The 20265-nt window shown below is 39.8% G+C and overlaps 1 protein-coding gene across 1 annotated transcript in view; it reads left to right on the top strand.

Moving 5' to 3' along the window:
* The window catches only part of DDX42 (DEAD-box helicase 42), a 63066-nt gene that overhangs the window by 2837 nt on the left and 39964 nt on the right, over positions 1 to 20265 (top strand). Inside the window, exons 2-3 of the mRNA XM_055090338.1 lie at positions 7666 to 7899; positions 10334 to 10484. Coding sequence (XP_054946313.1) covers positions 7682 to 7899; positions 10334 to 10484 — 369 coding nt within the window. The 5' untranslated portion in view covers positions 7666 to 7681. The remainder of the gene's footprint in view (positions 1 to 7665; positions 7900 to 10333; positions 10485 to 20265) is intronic.

Genomic DNA, 20265 nt, shown 5'->3' on the forward strand with positions numbered 1-20265 from the left:
AGAAAATGGATAAGCCTGCTATTTTAGCCATAGAACTTGTAACATGGAGTTGGAGAGATAAAACAAGAACACAAATAGTTATGAATAGATGTTGGGTGTTTTAAGACTAGAAAGGGAGTTTGAGGAAGGAGATAGCACTTCTCTTGGGGAATCATCTTTATGTTATAGTTCGAGTTGGTTATTTGAGATAGGCTTTGAAGGATAGGACTATGGTAGGTATAGTGAGAGATTTGGTGGGGAGGAAATACAGGTAGAGGGAAGAGCATTCACCAAAGTGCATGTAAAGTAGTTCTTGCCACAATGGAGAGCCTCATTCCAGCCTGATTGAGTAACTATGGAGAGCTGTTGAATTGAAGGGAATGACAGGGTCAGAAATGTACAGCCGGGAGGTTTGGGGCCAGGGTCTGGAGGTACCTGGGAGAAGGTTTTGCGGAGCATCTGAGTGCTCATCTCCCTTGAGTGTGACTTTCCCTAGTTCCACTGTATTAACAAACACCTGCCGAAAAAAGATGGAAATTCATTTTCTCTTGTCACTATTTATTTCTGACCCACTATACTTCATTTAATACTTTACCACATAGAGTCGCCTTTTATAGATTATGGGAAAGGAGAGGTGTTATCCCTCAGTACTGGGCACATAGCAAAAAGTGGTTATTGATCTGTATAAAACAATGTTTGTTATTTCTGAGACCCAACTCAGGTTGTTCTCTTTAAAGCAAATGCTTATACATTTTGTTTATGGTTCTATTATACAGCTAATTTCTTTTTTTTTTCTTTCTTTATTTATTTTTGGCTGTGTTGGGTCTTTGTTTCTGTACGAGGGCTTTCTCTAGTTGTGGCAAGCGGGGGACACTCTTCATCGCGGTGCGCGGGCCTCTCACTATCGCTGCCTCTCTTGTTGCGGAGCACAGGCTCCAGACACGCAGGCTCAGTAGTTGTGGCTCATGGGCCTAGTTGCTCCGCGGCATGTGGGATCTTCCCAGACCAGGGCTCGAACCCGTGTCCCCTACATTAGCAGGCAGATTCTCAACCACTGCGCCACCAGGGAAGCCCTACAGCTAATTCTTTTCAGATTGGATGTTTTATTTTAAAAAGCACTATTTTTTAAAGAGAAAAAATGTAACTGAAATTTCACAAGTTTGTTTGCATTTCACAGTGGAAACTGAGGTCTAGACAGCATCATTCTCCCTCATAAACTGGATAAAATAACAATCTAAAAATACATGTGCAAGTGGAATTCTGATTCTTCGATTTTCAAGGTTTTTTTTAACTGGTCAAATACACGTAAAAAAACTTAACCATTTTTAAGTAGGCTGTTGAGGGGCATTAAGTACATCCGCATTGTTTTGCTACCATCACCACCGTAGTGTCCACAGAATGCTTTTCATCTTGTAAAACTGAAACCGTCTCCCCATTAAGCAGTAACTCCCCATCCCCCAATCCCTGGCAACCACCCTTCTACTTTCTGTCTCTGAATTTGCTACTCTAGGAACCTCATATAAGTGGAATCATACAGTATTTGTCCTTTTGTGACTGGCTTATTTCCTTAACATGATGTCCTCAAGGCTCATCCATGTTGTAGCATGTGTCAGAATTGTCTCTCTTTTCAAGGCTGAATACTATTGCTATATATTTATCTCACCGCGTTTAGTTTACCCATCCATCTGTGGACAGTTGGGTTGCTTCCACCTTTTGGCTGTGGTGAATAATGCTGCTATGAACATGGGTGTACAAATGTCTGTCCCTGCTTTCAGTCCTTTTGGGTCTATACTCATAAGAGGAAATGCTGTATCATATGGTAATTCTATGGTTAATTTTTTGAGGAGCCACTGTACTGTTTTCCACAGCAGCTGAACCATTTTACATTCCTACCAGCAGTGTGCAAGGGTTCTGGTTTCTCCACATCCTTGCCAAGACTTGTTATTTTCTGTTGTGTAGGTTTCTCTTTTTTTTTAATTAATTTATTTATTTACTTTTGGCTGCGTTGGGTCTTTGCTGCACGTGGGCTTTCTCTAGTTGTGGCGAGCGGGGGCTACTCTTCGTTGTGGTGCACGGGCTTCTCATTGCGGTGGCTTCTCTTTGTTGCAGAGCACGGGCTCTAGGCACACGGGCTTCAGTAGTTGCGGTGCACGGGCTCAGTAGTTGTGGCGCGCAGGCTCAGTAGTTGTGGCGCATGGGCTTGGTTGCTCCGAGGCATGCGGGATCTTCCCGGACCAGGGCTCAAACCCGAGTCCCCTCCATTGGCAGGTGGATTCTTAACCACTGGGCCACCAGGGAAGCCCGTTTTTTTTTTAATAGTAGCTATCCTAATGAGTATGAGGTGATACAGTTTTGATTTGCATTTCCCAAATGATTAGTGATGTTGAGCATCTTTTCATTTACTTATTGGCCATTTGTATATCTTTGGAGAAATGTCTAGTCGAGTCCTTTGCCCATTTTAAAAATTGGATTGTTTTTGTTGCTAGTTGTTGTTTTTAATGAAGTCTGTAAGCTTTACCTGGGTGTCGGAAGCCATGTGGTAATTTTTCACCTTTTCTGTCATCAGTTTGAGAAGTGTTTATGGAGGCAGAGGTGAAGTTTCAGAGCTATTTGATATGAGTTTGCCAGCTTGTGGGAAGGATGTACCAGGCATATTATAACCTGAGAGAAGGCTCAGTGTGTGTGTGTGTGTGTGTGTGTGAAGGCCAAATAAAGGGAGCTTTGAGGAGACCCACGAATAGCAGGACTACAGTTAATTTTTTAATATCCTGTGTTTTGACTTTCTTATTAACTGTTTAATGGATGTCTCTTCTCCAAACAATGTTTGCTTAGAGTTTGAAAATTAATTTTAATAGCCTCAATAGCTTAAGCAGAGGCGGGTTCATTTTTTCTTTTTCTTTGAACATCATAAAACCAAATAGAGATTAGGTTGGCCGTCTTGTGCTTCTTATATCAGCTACAGCCCCTCAAACCTCTGATTGTCAAGGATCTGTAGCCATATACATGGACTAATAGTAGGAAAAACTGTTGTCAAGAAAGTAGGAATTAGTGGTGCACTGAGGATGATCTGGCTTAGATTTAATCAGGACGACTGGTTGGCTAGATAGCAAGGTTTGTAATAACGGGAGATGATGGTTTTCACAAATAGTGGGGTGAATTTTGAAGAGCCTGAATGCATGATATTTATTCATTCAACGTAAAATTTTTTGAGTACTATATACACTAGGCACTATGTTGGACAAAACAGGCAAAGTCCCTGTCCTCGTGGAGCTGACATTCTAGTCAATGGGGTATAGATAGCACAGGTGTTTGGCCTTGCTAGAGGCAATTAATTTGGGAACATGGGCAGCGTGACCTAGCTCACACTAGTGTAAGGCTTGGGGGCACTTAAGTGTTCTCAGTCTTTTGGCTGACCCAAATCTCCGAAGAGTTAAAGAAAACAGTATTGCATATTTTGCGTCTTATGTCTCTAAACCATTAAGCAACTCTCACCCACCTAAAGTCACACTGCTTGCCTGTTTGTGGCAGAAGTTGAATTTTTAAAACGAAGTATTTGATTTATTTCTTTTGTAATTTGAACTCTTTATTATTTAGTAGGATTAATTTATGCCCATCCTTTTCTTCTATCCTCAAGTCTAGGGGGAAGAGTTACTCACTCCTTATTAAAGGTTTTGATCTTGTCTCTTCATGTCTCTGCAACACCTTGTTCCTATGATTTTTCCTGTTATCCTAAAGAAAAATCTTTAGTTTTTCTTTTTGTTGGCTTTTCCTTTTTAGCATATAAACATGCTTACATTTCTTCCTTAAACGAAATTCCTCTAGTTAACACCTCATGTTCTCCTTCCTGTCATTGGTAAACAGCCTAGGAAGTAATCTGCACTCCTCGTGGCCTAGTCTTCATCCTCTACCACTTACCAATCATTCCTTAACCCTGCCCCCACTGCTTCAACGGAGGCTTTTTAGTTCTTATCTCACCTGTCTTCTCTTTAGTTTTTAACATTGGACATTTGTTTCTGCCTGTAAAACTTGTCTCACCATCTGTGTCACTTTCTCTGCTATCCGCCCTTCCTCTTTGTTCATCCTCAAGTTTCCACGTGAGTTTCTCTTCCCCTACCCATTCCTAAATATTGACATACACTATGATTGTCTCACCTCTTTTCTCACTCTCTGGCCCTCTCTCTGCTAGCTTATCTACATCAGTAACCTCAGATGCAAATGTCTCATATCAAATCTATAGCCCCATCACAGATCTCTCTCTGCAGTTACAGACCTTACTTGCCAGCTGTCCTTAGCTCTCCCATAGGTACTGAACTGATCTCACTTTCTACCTGCTTCTCCATGCCTGGCTTTTCTAGGTTTCCATCTCTGTTAATGGCACCACCATTCACCCAGTCTGTAAAAGCCAGAAACTTCCAGAGTTATTCTAGACTCTTCCTTCCTCCTTAGCTCCCATGTCTAATTTGGTTACCCCAGTTGATTCTTCCTCATAGATACCTAAGTAAACGACTCAGATCTACAACCCCCCCTTCTCCTTCCTTATAGCCACTTCCTTAGTTCAGTACCTTGTCACTTTATATTTGTATTTTTATAATAATGTCCTAACCACTTCCCTTGTGTCCAACTTTTCCTGCTGTCTCTCATCTAATCATTCTAAAAGACTGATCTGAAACATGTCCTTTTTTTTTTGCTTAAAATTATAACTGGCGGACTATAGTTTTGTATGGTGTGTTCTTAGCGTAGTATACTAAACTGTTCACCTGAGCCCTGCTCGTCTTTCTGAACATGTGCCCTGCAACTTTCCCAAATGTCCTACAGAACTCTAGCTGCACTGAAATATTTCCAGTTCTCTGCGGTAGCACTTAACAGTGCCTTCTATCTAAAATTCCCTCTCCTGACACTTCTTCCCTGATCTAATGCCTCTTCAGATTTAAAAAGTTAACGCCAGTGTCATCTCCAGAAAAACTGTGCCTTGTCCCAAATTCATCATAGGTTGGGTACCCTCTTCCTGGGCCATCAATAAATGCACTTTGTGCAGTACCTCTATTAGAACACATCATTTTTTTTTTTTAAGCTGGCTAAAACTACACTGTGAACTCTTTGAGAATGGGACTGTATCTTTCATCTATAAACGCCCAGCACCCAATGCATTGCCTGACCTTCCTCAGCAAGCTTTCGATAAACCATTGAAAGTCTTCCTGCTAGGAGATTAATGTAATTCTTTTTTTAAAAAAATAAATTTATTTATTTTTTATTTATTTTTGGCTGCGTTGGGTCTTCGTTGCTGCACACGGGCTTTCTCTAGTTGCGGCGATTGGGGGCTACTTCAGATTTAAAAAGTTAACGCCAGTGTCATCTCCAGAAAAACTGTGCCTTGTCCCAAATTCATCATAGGTTGGGTACCCTCTTCCTGGGCCATCAATAAATGCACTTTGTGCAGTACCTCTATTAGAACACATCATTTTTTTTTTTTAAGCTGGCTAAAACTACACTGTGAACTCTTTGAGAATGGGACTGTATCTTTCATCTATAAACGCCCAGCACCCAATGCATTGCCTGACCTTCCTCAGCAAGCTTTCGATAAACCATTGAAAGTCTTCCTGCTAGGAGATTAATGTAATTCTTTTTTTAAAAAAATAAATTTATTTATTTTTTATTTATTTTTGGCTGCGTTGGGTCTTCGTTGCTGCACACGGGCTTTCTCTAGTTGCGGCGATTGGGGGCTACTCTTCGCTGCGGTACACGGGCTTCTCATTGCGGTGGCTTCTCTTTGTTGCAGAGCACGGGCTCTAGGCACACGGGCTTCAGTAGTTGTAGCACATGGGCTTCAGTAGTTGTGGCGAGCGGGCTCTAGAGCACAGGCTCAGTAGTTGTGGCTCACAGGCTTCGTTGCTCCGTGGCATGTGGGATCTTCCCGGACCAGGGCTCAAACCTGTGTCCCCTGCATTGGCAGGTGGATTCTTAACCACTGCGCCACCAGGGAAGTCCCTGTTAATGTAATTCTTAAAATCTACCAAGGGTTGTTTTTTTCCATCCTTCCTTTGCCTACCTTCTGATTTCAATGGCTTATTTATTACTAGCCTCTTATTATGCATTATATACACTAGGAAAAAGGTTAAAATTCAGAATCCGTCGTTTTTGTTGCTTAGGAACAGCTGTTGGAAAGCCAGGCTCACAGATTGGTTAAACAATACTATCAGATGCTAAAATTTTCTGGCTTGTAAATACTCTTACTAAATCTCATCTCACTAGAATTATGTTGATTCCCCTTAAGGGATTCCTGAAGAAGGCAGGAGATGGTCTAAATTAAGTGTAAGTAAACTATTACTTCTAAAGTGCTTATTCTAGCCATGAATAACTTTTATGCAAAGTCCAAAATGGGTAAAGACAGTCCCTACCTGGAACTAAGGGCAGAGGTTGACATGGCATAAATCAAATTTAATACTACACAGACCGAACTAAGTGCTGTATAATAGCAGTTAAAACAAAACCTATAGGTTATATATGGGGGAGGGGCATAGAACCAGAAAAGTAGAGCGTGTTGTTCCTGTTCCTGGTCCCTTTAACAATGCCATTGTAAAAAGCAGTTTTTGGAACTCTGTTCACATTGGCTTCAGAGTCTATTATAAACATTTAAACTTTTCTTATTAATGGTAAACTTTAATACAAAGAAAAAAGAAAATCAAATAACTGCTGTTAACATTTTGATAAGCAGTCCTCCAGCTCTCTCTGTACATGTAAGACATGCTTTTACATTGAATTACATTGAATCATACCACCCACCTTGTTTTATACCCTTCTCATGTTACTCAGTGTATAATGGACACTTTTCTGTAAATGTAAAATTTAGAATGCACACTCCCCTTTGCTAAGCAATTGCATTTTAAAAAATTGATCCTAAGGAAATAAGAGTATGCACAAAGATATATGATATGTTTCACAACTTTAAAAAAACAGAAGTGGAGAAATGTATTTATTGACATTTAAAGATGTTCATGTATATCATACTGTGAAGAAATCAGTAACTAAAACAGTTTGTACAGTATGGTTTCAGTTTTGATTTTAAATGGGGTGTGTGTGTGTATACACACATATGCATAGAAAAAAAGCAAAAGATATCAACAAAATTGCATATCTGGGAGAGGAATTTCAGGTAATTTTATTTTGTTCCTTTTCGCGTTCTGAGTTTTCTGTTATTCTGTAAAACGTAGGTAACTTGTGTCATTAAAAAAAGGTTTTTTGGAACCAAGACTTATAAGAGGTAAGGTGTTTTTAAACCTATTTGGTTGGTGCTTAGGAAATTTCTTTGTAATCCTTAATAGGCAAACTGAATAAGATGTTAAATGAGCAATCAAATCTTTTTGAAGGGTATGGTATTAAATACTGCATTCCTGTTCAGATTGAGATCTCAGCAAAAGAAATAACAATTTCTTCAGTGTTTCAGAAAATGTGACCGTTTCATTGAGGTCAGCATATTGCATATCTGAAGTACAGAGTTAACTTTTTTAAATTGAAATATAGTTGATTTATAGTGTTGTGCCAATCTGTGCTGTACCGAAGTTAAAATTTTAATTGAGAGGCAAAGGTTTAAAATAAAATTGTAGGCAAAGGTTCCAGTTTTTACTGACATAAAAATCAGTGGGCTGTTTATAAAGTTAAATTTATGTAAGTGTCTCTTGTTCCTAACAGATCAGTCATTGACACCATGAACTGGAATAAAGGTGGCCCTGGCACTAAGAGGGGATTTGGCTTTGGAGGTTTCGCTATTAGTGCGGGAAAGAAGGAGGAACCAAAACTCCCACAGCAGTCCCATAGTGCCTTTGGAGCAACCAGCTCTTCTGGATTTGGAAAGTCGGCTCCACCACAGCTCCCTTCCTTCTACAAAATTGGTTCTAAACGGGCCAACTTTGATGAAGAAAATGCGTAAGTGGTAATACCTGGTAATTTAGCAAAGGTTAGGCTTTGAGGTATTCATTCCATCAGAAGAGATTGAAGCAAAGAAACCATTTGTTTCTCAAATAATAACATGACTTGTTAAAGTGGTTATCTCACAGGATTGCATTGTTCCTAGCAAGTTAAATTGTTAAGTTTACTCATTCATAAGGAGTATACTTTTGTGGTCCTTCACTTTTGCTTGTTCCAAAAAGGATTTGAGGGCATTTAAGCTGAAGAGTTTTAAATAATTCACGTGGCTTTTGATGGTCTTTACTGAAGTTTTCTGTTTACACCATATAAGTTGTTTTGGAAACACAGGCAGTTGTCAGAACTGGCAGAGGCAGTTTGGCTCAACACCTAAGTCCTTAAAACTGTTACATTGTAATACGTTAGTGGTGGGAAAATCTCAGATTTTTGCCCACAGTTCTTAGGAAACATATTTACTGGTTACCTTTTTTAACTTGATGTCTAAGAAGGTGATTGTTAAAAAGCTGGGGCTTGGAAGTTTGAGCTCTAATTCCTTATAGATTATAACTTCTCTCTTTGCCAAGTCTGAAGAAATCTTCTTTGCTATTATTTCCAACCTGGTTGTGACACTGCTTGAGGTTTTTTTTTTTAGTTAAAAAAATCCTCAAGATCAGAGGTTTTGGGGGGTTTTTTTGTTTTTGTTTTTTTGGGGGTTTTTTTTTTTTTTTGTGGTACGCGGGCCTCTCACTGTTGTGGCCTCTCCCGTTGCGGAGCACAGGCTCCAGACGCGCAGGCTCAGCGGCCACGGCTCATGGGCCCAGCCACTCCACGGCATGTGGGATCCTCCCAGACTGGGGCACGAACCCGTGTCCCTTGCATCGGCAGGTGGACTCTCAACCACTGCGCCACCAGGGAAGCCCAAGATCAGAGTTTTTAAAGTACACAGCAGCATTTTTAAAAGTTGGTATGTTATTTAGCAATTAAATACAGAAGTAAGTGTTTAAGATTCAGCAAAGTCAAGGATCCTTATTCTAGAGAATAGTTTACCAGCTCAGAGATATTTTTAAATGATACATTAAATGAAGTTACTGTATAAATGAATATGCATTTATGTGTGTGTGTAGCACATCACAGTGGTTAGAGCTTTTAAAATGAAGACTTGAAAGTCTATAAAATTTTAGGCTGTAGTTGTGATTTCTTTAAACTAATATTTGGTTGTATTACTATTTCATTTAATTCTGAGGTAAGATCTAAACTTTTTGTTTTGTTTTAGTTGATAGCTATATAGATATTCTTTTCTGGGATATTTGTTAGAGGGAAAGTGATACTTTTTCCAGATGTTGAAATTCTTTTCTGAATACTTACATAGTATGGTGAGGATTTTGGATTGAACATTTTTTTTTTACTTTTTTTTTTTTTAAGTATAGTTGATGTACAACGTTATATAAGTTTCAAGTGTACAGCATAGTGATTCACAAATTTTAAAGGTTACACTCCATTTATAGTTATTATAAAATATTGGCTATATTCCTGTACATTTTTTATTTTTATTTTTTTTGCGGTACGCGGGCCTCTCACTGCTGTGGCCTCTCCCGTTGCGGAGCACAGGCTCCAGACGCGCAGGCTTAGCGGCAATGGTTCACGGGCCTAGTCGCTCCGTGGCACGTGGGATCTTCCCAGATCGGGGCACGCACCCGTGTCCCCTGCATCGGCAGGCGGACTCTCAACCGCTGCACCACCAGGGAAGCCCCTGAACATTTATTTTTAATTTTAGAAGTTTTCTGTTGGTTCTCAGAAAACAACCCAGAACTTCTGAAGAAAGTCTCTAGCCTTATGAATATATCTCAAATTTTTTTTTAAGGATTATGAAGAATAAACTAGCTTTATAATATTTCATTCAAAGTAATTTTTTCCATGGCATACACTTTAATATTTGCTATATCGGGCTTCCCTGGTGGTGCAGTGGTTGAGAGTCCGCCTGCCGATGCAGGGGACATGGGTTCGTGCCCCCGTCGGGGAAGATCCCACATGCCGTGGAGCAGCTGGGCCCGTGAGCCATGGCCGCTGAGCCTGTGTGTCCGGAGCCTGTGCTCCGCAACTGGAGAGGCCACAACAGTGAGAGGCCCAGGTACCGAAGGAAAAAATATATATATATTTGCTATATCTATTTAACAATGATATACTAAATTCATACTGAAAACTTATCCCTTTTGAGAGAACTGGAAATGTGATTTTTAACAGACACTATTGAAATGGAGAATCTGCTGTGATTTTTTTTTTTTGCAGTATTAGAATTTGGCATGTATTAAGTGATAATTTAATAATTAAGTCCTAAGCCAAAGGACCAAAATCTCTTAATTGTGACATATACTTTAATAAAAATTTGTGTTAAATGAAAGATTCACCTGACCCCAAATTAAACATCACTCTATCAATCATGCATCTTAATTTTCAGATATTTTGAAGATGAGGAAGAAGATTCTAGCAATGTTGATTTACCTTACATTCCTGCTGAAAACTCACCTACCCGCCAGCAATTCCATTCCAAGCCAGTAGATTCTGACAGCGATGATGATCCCTTAGAGGCATTCATGGCTGAAGTGGAGGCAAGTATCAACTCTGTTATGTTAACATTTTCAGTGATTAGAAATAGATCAGATTAACCTAGTGCTTTAGTCCTCAGTCAGAGTTTGTTTCTTGGCCCTTTATTGGGAGAATTTTGCTTTCGTATTCTATAGTTTTTTAAATATGCTCCCACTGGCCCTGTAGCATTTTCAGAGATGACTCATGCCTAGGAATTTGAACTGTAACCCTTGAACATAGTAGCTCAGGATTTGTGTGTTTGTTGTGTGTGTTTTGTTTTATTAATTCTAGGTATATTCTTGAATGAATATTATCTCATTCAATCTAGCATTTATTAAATAAATATGTAAGGTAATTAAACTTAAGGAACTTGATAAAATTACAAATTCTGTATTCTGTACTTTTTTTTTTTTTTTTTTTTTTAATGGTACGCGGGCCTCTCACTGCTGTGGCCGCTCCCGTTGCGGAGCACAGGCTCCGGATGCACAGGCTCAGCGGCCATGGCTCACGGGCCCAGCCGCTCCGCGGCATGTGGGATCTTCCTGGACCGGGGCATGAATCCGTGTCCCCTGCATCGGCAGGCGGATTCTCATCCACTGCGCCACCAGGGAAGCCCTGTATTCTGTACTTTTAATGTTTATTTCTTATTATCAACATTATCATCAACATTCATGACCTTGCTGTAGAAATTGAAACTTGTGACCTCTTCCTTCCTAAAACTCTTCTCACTAGGCTTTTGTGATTTTGTATTTTGTTCTTTTCTGCCATCTCCCTGACTTTCTGTTTATTTGCTATTTATTATTTATTTTCTATTATGAAAAATTTCAAACAAATACAAAAGTAGAGTAATAAAATGAGCCCCCATGTACCCTTCACCCTGCTTTATCAGTTAACAACTTGGCCAATCTTGTGTTATCTAACAACTCCCATCCCTCTTTCAGATTATTTTAAAGTAAATCTCAGACATTTCATTTCATCCATCAGTATTTCTGTATTTCTATAACTCTTAAAAAACATAACTACCGTATCATTGTACCAAAAAAACTCTTACATAGCCATCTGTTATCTGTCATTCTGTGATTCTCTTCGTTTCTCAAATATGATTCTCCTACAGTTCACTGTATTGATTTGCTATTGTCAACTCTTTATACATTCCTTAGTGACCTCATTCTCTTCTAAAATGTAACTTTTGTGTGAATAATTAATATCTTTAGTCCCATAGTCTCTCTTTGGTTTCAGCTCTGCTTTTCTAGAAGCATATTGACCATTTTTACATGGGTATAAAAATGGCACCTTAAACCCAATTCTTCATCTTTTCCTACTCAACCAGGTATTTCATCTTATTTCTCTTAATGGCACCAAAATTCACACAATCACATTGGCTTTTTTTTTTTTCCCTTGGCCATGCCATGCAGCTTACAGGATTTTAGTTCCCCAACCAGGGGTATCGAGCCCCGCCTTCAGCAGTGAAAGCGCAGAGTCCTAACCACTGGACTGGCAGAGAATTTCCACATTGGCTTTAATTTCTTCCTTTAATTTGCCCCTCTTCTTTTTTTTAAATTTTATTGAAGTATAGTTGATTTTCAATGTTGTGTTAGTTTCTTCTGTATAGCAAAGTGACTCAGTTATGCATATATATATTCTTTTTTATTCTTTTCCATAATGGTTTGTCATAGAACATTGAATATAGTTCCCTGTGCAATACAGTATGACCTTGTTGTTTATCCATCCTATATATAATAATTTATCTCTGCTAATCCCAAACTCCCATTCCTTCCCTCCTTTCCTCCCCTCCCCCTTGACAACCACAAGTCTGTTCTCTATATCTGTGAGTCCGTTTTCGTTTCGTACATATGTTGATTTGTGTCATAATTAATCAATAGATTCCATATATAAGTGATACCATATTGTATTTGTCTTTATCTTTCTGACTTACTTCACTTAGTATGATCATCTCTGGATCCATCCATGTTGCTGCACATGGCATTATTTCATTCTTTTTCATGGCTGAGTAATAATCCATTTTGTGTGTGTGTGTGTGTGTGTGTGTGTGTGTGTGTGTGTGTGTTCTTTATCCATTCATCTGTCGATGGACATTTAGGTTGTTTCCATGTCTTGGCTATTGTAAACAGTGCTGCTATGAACATAGGGGTGCATGTATCTTTTGAATTACGGTTTTGTCTGGATATATGCCCAGGAGTGGGATTGCTAGATCATATGGCAGCTCTATTTTTAGTTTTCTGAGGAAACTTCATACTGTTTTTCCTAGTGGCTGCAATGATTTACATCCCCACCAACAGCGTAAGAGGGTTCCCTTTTCTCCATACCCTCTCTAGCATTTATTATTTGTAGACTTTTTAATGATGGCCATTCTGACTGGTGTAAGGTGATACTTCATTGTAGTTTTGATTTGGATTTCTCTAATGATTAGTGATGTTTGTAAGGTGATACTTCATTGTAGTTTTGATTTGGATTTCTCTAATGATTAGCGATGTTGAGCATCTTTTTGTGTGCCTGTTGCCCATCTATATGTCTTCTTTGGAGAAATGTCTATTTAGGTCTTCTGCCCATTTTTCGATTGGGTTATTTGTGTTTGTTTTGTTTTTTTGTGTTACGCGGGCCTCACTGTCGTGGCCTCTCCCGTTGCAGAGCATAGGCTCCGGACGCGCAGGCTCAGTGGCCATGGGTCACGGGCCCAGCCGCGCTGCGGCATGTGGGATCTTCCCGGACTGGGGCACGAACCCGTGTTCCCTGCATCAGCAGGCAGACTCTCAACCACTGCGCCACCATGGAAACCCGGGTTATTTGTTTTTTTGTCGTTGAGTTGTATGAACTATTTGTATATTTTGGAAATTAAGCCCTTGTCAGTCGCATCATTTGAAAATATTTTCTCCCAGTCCATAGGCTGTCTTTTTATTTTGTTTATGGTTTCCTTTGATGTGCAAAAGCTTGTGAGTTTGATTAGGTCCCATTTGTTTATTTTTGTTTTTATTACTATTGCCTTGAAAAACTGACCTAAGAAAACATTGGTACCATTTATGTCAATGTTTTGCCTGTGATCTTTTCTGGGAGTTTTATGGTGTCATATCTAATGTTTAAGTCCTTAAGCCATTTTGAGTTTATTTTTGTGCATGGTGTGTTCTAACTTAATTGATTTACACACAGCTGTCTAACTTTCCCAGCACCACTAGCTGAAGAGACTGTCTTTTTCCCATTTTATATTCTTGCCTCCTTTGTTGAAGATTAATGGACGGTAGGTAATGTGGAGTTTTCTCCTGGGTTCTCTATTCTGTTCCATTGATCTGTATGTCTGTTTTTGTGCCAGAACCACACTGTTTTGGTTACTGTAGCTTTGTAGTGTTGTCTGAAGTTTGGGAGGGTTATGCCTCCTGCTTTGTTCTTTTTCCTCAGGATCGCTTTGGCAATTTTGAGTCTTTTATGGTTCTGTATTAATTTTAGGATTATTTTAGTTCTGTGAAAAATGTCATGGGTAATTTGACAGGGGTCACATTAAATCTGTAGATTGCTTTGGGTAGTATTGCCATTTTTAACAGTATTAATTCTTCCAGTTCAAGAGTATGGGATACTTTCCATTTCTTTGAATTATCTTTAATTTCCTTTGTTAATGTTTTGTAGTTTTCAGCATATAAGTCTTTCACCTCCTTGGTGAGGTTTATTCCTAACTATTTTATTTTTTTGGATGCAATTTTATTTATTTATTTAAAAAATATATATATATATTTTGGCTGCACTGCACAGCTTGCGGGATCTCAGTTCTCTGACCCAGGAGGACTGAACCCATGCCACAGCAGTGAAAGTGCTGAATCCTAACCACTAGACCACCCCTGGTGCAATTTTAAAAGGGATTGTTTGTTTACATTCCCTTTCTGTTATTTCCTTGTTGGTGTAAAAAAATACAACCACTTTCTGTATGTTAATCTTGTATCCTGCCACCTTGCTTAATTCGTTTATCAGTTCTAGTAGTGTTTGTGTGGAGTCTTTCAGTTTTCTATGTACAGTATCATGTCATCTACGTATAATGACAATTTTACCTCTTCCCTACCAATTTGAATACCTTTTATTTTGTTTTCTTGTCTGATTGCAGTGGCTAGGACTTCCAATACTATGTTGAGGAGAAGTGGTGAGCGTGGGCATCCTTGTCTTGTTCCAGATTTTGGGGGGAAGGGTTTCATCTTTTCACCATTGAGTATTATATTGGCTGTGGGTTTGTCATAAATAGCTTTTCTTCTGTTGAGCTATGTTCCCTCCATACCCATTTTTCTAAGGTTTGTTTTTTTTTTTTGCGGTACACAGGCCTCTTACTGTTGTGGCCTCTCCTGTTGCAGAGCACAGGCTCCAGACGCGCAGGCTCAGTGGCCATGGCTCACGGGCCCAGCCGCTCCACGGCATATGGGATCTTCCCGGACCGGGGCACGAACCCGTATCCCCTGCATCGGCAGGCATACTCTCAACCACTGCGCCACTAGGGAAGCCCCTCTAAGGGTTTTTATCATCAGTGCATGTTGAATTTTATCAAATCCATCTGTTGAGTTGATCATGTGGTTTTTGTCCTTTCTTTTGTTTTCGTTTGTTTTTCTTTCTCCAACACCGTAAGTTTATTTCTTGCTCATTTAAGAGCCAAAATGGGTGTTTCTAACCCGTGGGTGGTGCTCCTTCAAGCAACATTCAGGGCTCCTCCATCTTGTGGCTCTACTCTCTTCAACATACGATTCCAAGTGGCAGAAGGGGACTGAGCATCTGTCGTTTCTTTTGCTGATGTGGTGTATCACATTGATTGGTTTGTGTATGTTGAACCATCCTTTTGACCCTGGGCTGAATCCAACTTCGTCGTGGTATATGTCTTTTTTTATGTGTTGTTGGATTTGGTTTGCTAATACTTTGTTGAGAATTTTTGCATCTATATTCATCAAAGCAATTGGCCTATAATTTTCTTTTTTGGTAGTGTCTTTGTCTGGTTTTGTTATCAGGGTGATGGTTTCTTCATAGAATCTCTTTGGGAGTGTTCCTCCCTCTTCAGTCTTTTGGAAGAGTTTGAGAAGGATCGGTACAAGTTCTTCTTTGTATTTTTGATAGAATTCCACAGTGAAGCCTCCTGGTCCTGGACTTTTCTTTGTAGGGAGTTTCTTGATTACAGATTCTATTTCATTTCTAGTGATTGGTCTGTTCAAGTTATAAATATATATATATTTTTTTAAATTAATTTTATTTATTATTTTTGGCTGTGTTGGGTCTTCGTTTCTGTGCAAGGGCTTTCTCTACTTGCGGCGAGTGGGGGCCACTCTTCATCGCGGTGCGCGGGCCTCTCACTGTCGTGGCCTCTCTTGTTGCGGAGCAGAAGCTCCAAACAACGCGGGCTTAGCAGTTGTGGCTCATGGGCCTAGTTGCTCCGTGGCATGTGGGATCCTCCCAGACCAGGGCTCGAACCCATGTCCCCTGCATTGGCAGGCAGACTCTCAACCACGGATTATTTTAGTTCTGTGAAAAATGTCATGGGTAATTTGACAGGGGTCACATTAAATCTGTAGATTGCTTTGGGTAGTATTGCCATTTTTAACAGTATTAATTCTTCCAGTTCAAGAGTATGGGATACTTTCCATTTCTTTGAATTATCTTTAATTTCCTTTGTTAATGTTTTGTAGTTTTCAGCATATAAGTCTTTCACCTCCTTGGTGAGGTTTATTCCTAACTATTTTATTTTTTTGGATGCAATTTTATTTATTTATTTAAAAAATATATATATATATTTTGGCTGCACTGCACAGCTTGCGGGATCTCAGTTCTCTGACCCAGGAGGACTGAACCCATGCCACAGCAGTGAAAGTGCTGAATCCTAACCACTAGACCACCCCTGGTGCAATTTTAAAAGGGATTGTTTGTTTACATTCCCTTTCTGTTATTTCCTTGTTGGTGTAAAAAAATACAACCACTTTCTGTATGTTAATCTTGTATCCTGCCACCTTGCTTAATTCGTTTATCAGTTCTAGTAGTGTTTGTGTGGAGTCTTTCAGTTTTCTATGTACAGTATCATGTCATCTACGTATAATGACAATTTTACCTCTTCCCTACCAATTTGAATACCTTTTATTTTGTTTTCTTGTCTGATTGCAGTGGCTAGGACTTCCAATACTATGTTGAGGAGAAGTGGTGAGCGTGGGCATCCTTGTCTTGTTCCAGATTTTGGGGGGAAGGGTTTCATCTTTTCACCATTGAGTATTATATTGGCTGTGGGTTTGTCATAAATAGCTTTTCTTCTGTTGAGCTATGTTCCCTCCATACCCATTTTTCTAAGGTTTGTTTTTTTTTTTTGCGGTACACAGGCCTCTTACTGTTGTGGCCTCTCCTGTTGCAGAGCACAGGCTCCAGACGCGCAGGCTCAGTGGCCATGGCTCACGGGCCCAGCCGCTCCACGGCATATGGGATCTTCCCGGACCGGGGCACGAACCCGTATCCCCTGCATCGGCAGGCATACTCTCAACCACTGCGCCACTAGGGAAGCCCCTCTAAGGGTTTTTATCATCAGTGCATGTTGAATTTTATCAAATCCATCTGTTGAGTTGCTCATGTGGTTTTTGTCCTTTCTTTTGTTTTCGTTTGTTTTTCTTTCTCCAACACCGTAAGTTTATTTCTTGCTCATTTAAGAGCCAAAATGGGTGTTTCTAACCCGTGGGTGGTGCTCCTTCAAGCAACATTCAGGGCTCCTCCATCTTGTGGCTCTACTCTCTTCAACATACGATTCCAAGTGGCAGAAGGGGACTGAGCATCTGTCGTTTCTTTTGCTGATGTGGTGTATCACATTGATTGGTTTGTGTATGTTGAACCATCCTTTTGACCCTGGGCTGAATCCAACTTCGTCGTGGTATATGTCTTTTTTTATGTGTTGTTGGATTTGGTTTGCTAATACTTTGTTGAGAATTTTTGCATCTATATTCATCAAAGCAATTGGCCTATAATTTTCTTTTTTGGTAGTGTCTTTGTCTGGTTTTGTTATCAGGGTGATGGTTTCTTCATAGAATCTCTTTGGGAGTGTTCCTCCCTCTTCAGTCTTTTGGAAGAGTTTGAGAAGGATCGGTACAAGTTCTTCTTTGTATTTTTGATAGAATTCCACAGTGAAGCCTCCTGGTCCTGGACTTTTCTTTGTAGGGAGTTTCTTGATTACAGATTCTATTTCATTTCTAGTGATTGGTCTGTTCAAGTTATAAATATATATATATTTTTTTAAATTAATTTTATTTATTATTTTTGGCTGTGTTGGGTCTTCGTTTCTGTGCAAGGGCTTTCTCTACTTGCGGCGAGTGGGGGCCACTCTTCATCGCAGTGCGCGGGCCTCTCACTGTCGTGGCCTCTCTTGTTGCGGAGCAGAAGCTCCAAACAACGCGGGCTTAGCAGTTGTGGCTCATGGGCCTAGTTGCTCCGTGGCATGTGGGATCCTCCCAGACCAGGGCTCGAACCCATGTCCCCTGCATTGGCAGGCAGACTCTCAACCACTGCGCCACCAGGGAAGCCCTGTTCAAGTTATATATTTCTTCTTGATTCAGTTTTGGTAGCCTGTATGTTTCTAGAAAGTTGTCCATTTCTTCTAGATTGTTGAATTTGTTGCCATATAATTATTCATAGTATTCACTTATGGTTTTTTGTATTTCTGTGGTATCAGTTGTGATTTCTTCTCTTTCATTTCTTATTTTGTTTATCTGGGGTTTTTTCGTGGTTTTTTTGGTTTTTTTTTCTTTTCTTTTTCTTGGCCGCGCGACGCAGCTTCTGGAATCTTAGTTCCCTGACCAGGGATTGAACCCATGCCCTCGGCAGTGAAAGTGTGGAGTCCTAACTACTGGACCACTGGGGAATTCCCAAGGTTTGTCGTTCTTGTTTACCCTTTCAAAGAACCAGCTCTTGGTTGTTTTTTTTTTTGTTTTCTTTTTTTTGGTGGGGGTACGTGGGCCTCTCACTGTTGTGGCCTCTCCCGTTGCGGAGCACAGGCTCCGGACTCACAGGCCCAGTGGCCATGGCTCACGGGCCCAGCCGCTACGCGGCATGTGGGATCTTCCCAGACCGGGGCACAAACCCGTGTCCCCTGCATCGGCAGGCGGATTCTCAACCACTGCGCCACCAGGGAAGCCCTCTATTTTATTTTTAATCCCTATTTTATTTCCTCTCTTTTCCTGATCTTTATTATCTCCTTTCTTCTGCTGACTCTCTAGTTCATTGACATTTAAGGTAATTATTGATAAATATGTATTTATTGCCATTTTAAACCTTGTTTTCCCATTGATTTTATATTTCTTTTTTGTCCCTTTTTGTTTTGTTTTTCCGTTTGTGGTTTGATGATTTTCTTTTCTATTACGCTTAATTATATTCTCTTCTTTTTGGTTTTTGCGAATCAATTGTGTTTTTGATTTGTGGTTGCCCTGTTTTTCAAGTATGTTAACCCCTTCCTATATCTACTTGCTTTACACTGGTAGTCATATAGACCTAAACATATTCTAGAAAAAAAAAAATCTACATTTTTCTATTCTCCTCCCCCACATTTTATGATTTTGACATCCTCTTTTGCATCTTCATGTTCATCCTTTTGCTGTTCATTGTGGTTATCATTTTCTCACAGAAATGTTTTGATTTTTTTTAAATCTTATTTAAGTGATTACTGGCTTAATTAAGTGATGTATTTTCCAGTTGTGATTTTCTCTTTCCTGTATATTCTTGTGTGTGTGTGTGTGTGTGTGTGTGTGTGTGTGTTTGATTTTTTTTTAACATCTTTATTGGAGTATAATTGCTTTACAATGTTGTGTTAGTTTCTGCTGTATAACAAAGTGAATCAGTTATACATATACATATATCCCCATTACCCGTCCCTCTTGCTTCGCCGTCCCACTCTCCCTATCCCACCCCACTAGGTGGTCACAAAGCACTGAGCTGATCTCCCTGTGCTATGCAGCTGCCTCCCATTATCTGTTTTACATTTGGTACAGTATATATGTCCATGCCACTTTCTCAATTTGTCCCAGCTTACCCTTCCCTCTCCCCTTGACCTCAAGTCCATTCTCTATGTCTGCATCTTTATTCCAGTCCTGTCCCTAGGTTCTTCAGAATCATTTTTTTTTTTAGATTCCATATATATGTGTTAGCGTACAGTATTTGTTTTTCTCTTTCTGACTTACTTCACTCTGTATGACAGACTCTAGGTCCATCCACCTTGCTACAAATAACTCAGTTTCGTTTCTTTTTATGGCTGAGTAATATTACGTTGTATACATGTGCCACATCTTCTTTATTCATCTGTTGATGGACACTTAGGTTGCTTCCATGTTCTGGCTATTGTAAATAGTGCTGCAGTGAACATTGTGGTGCATGACTCTTTCTGCATTATGGTTTTCGCAGGGTATATGCCCAGTGGTGGGATTGCTGGGTCGTATGGTAGTTCTATTTTTAGTTTTTCAAGGAACCTCCATACTGTTCTCCACAGTGGCTGTATCAATTTACATTCCCACCAACAGTGCAAGAGGGTTCCCTTTTCTCTACACCCTCTCCAGTATTAATTGTTTGTGGATTTTTTGATGATGACCATTCTGACTGGTATGAGGAGATACCTCATTGTAGTTTTGATTTGCTTTTCTCTAATGATTAATGATGTTGAGCATCCTTTCATGTGTTTGTTGGCAATCTGTGTGTCTTCTTTGGAGAAATGTCTGTTTAGGTCTTCTGCCCATTTTTGGATTGGATTATTTTTTTGATATTGAGCTACATGAGTTGCTTGTATATTTTGGAGATTAATCCTTTGTCAGTTGCTTC

The sequence above is a fragment of the Physeter macrocephalus genome, chromosome 14 (assembly GCF_002837175.3).
Source record: "Physeter macrocephalus isolate SW-GA chromosome 14, ASM283717v5, whole genome shotgun sequence".
NCBI lineage: Eukaryota > Metazoa > Chordata > Mammalia > Artiodactyla > Physeteridae > Physeter > Physeter macrocephalus.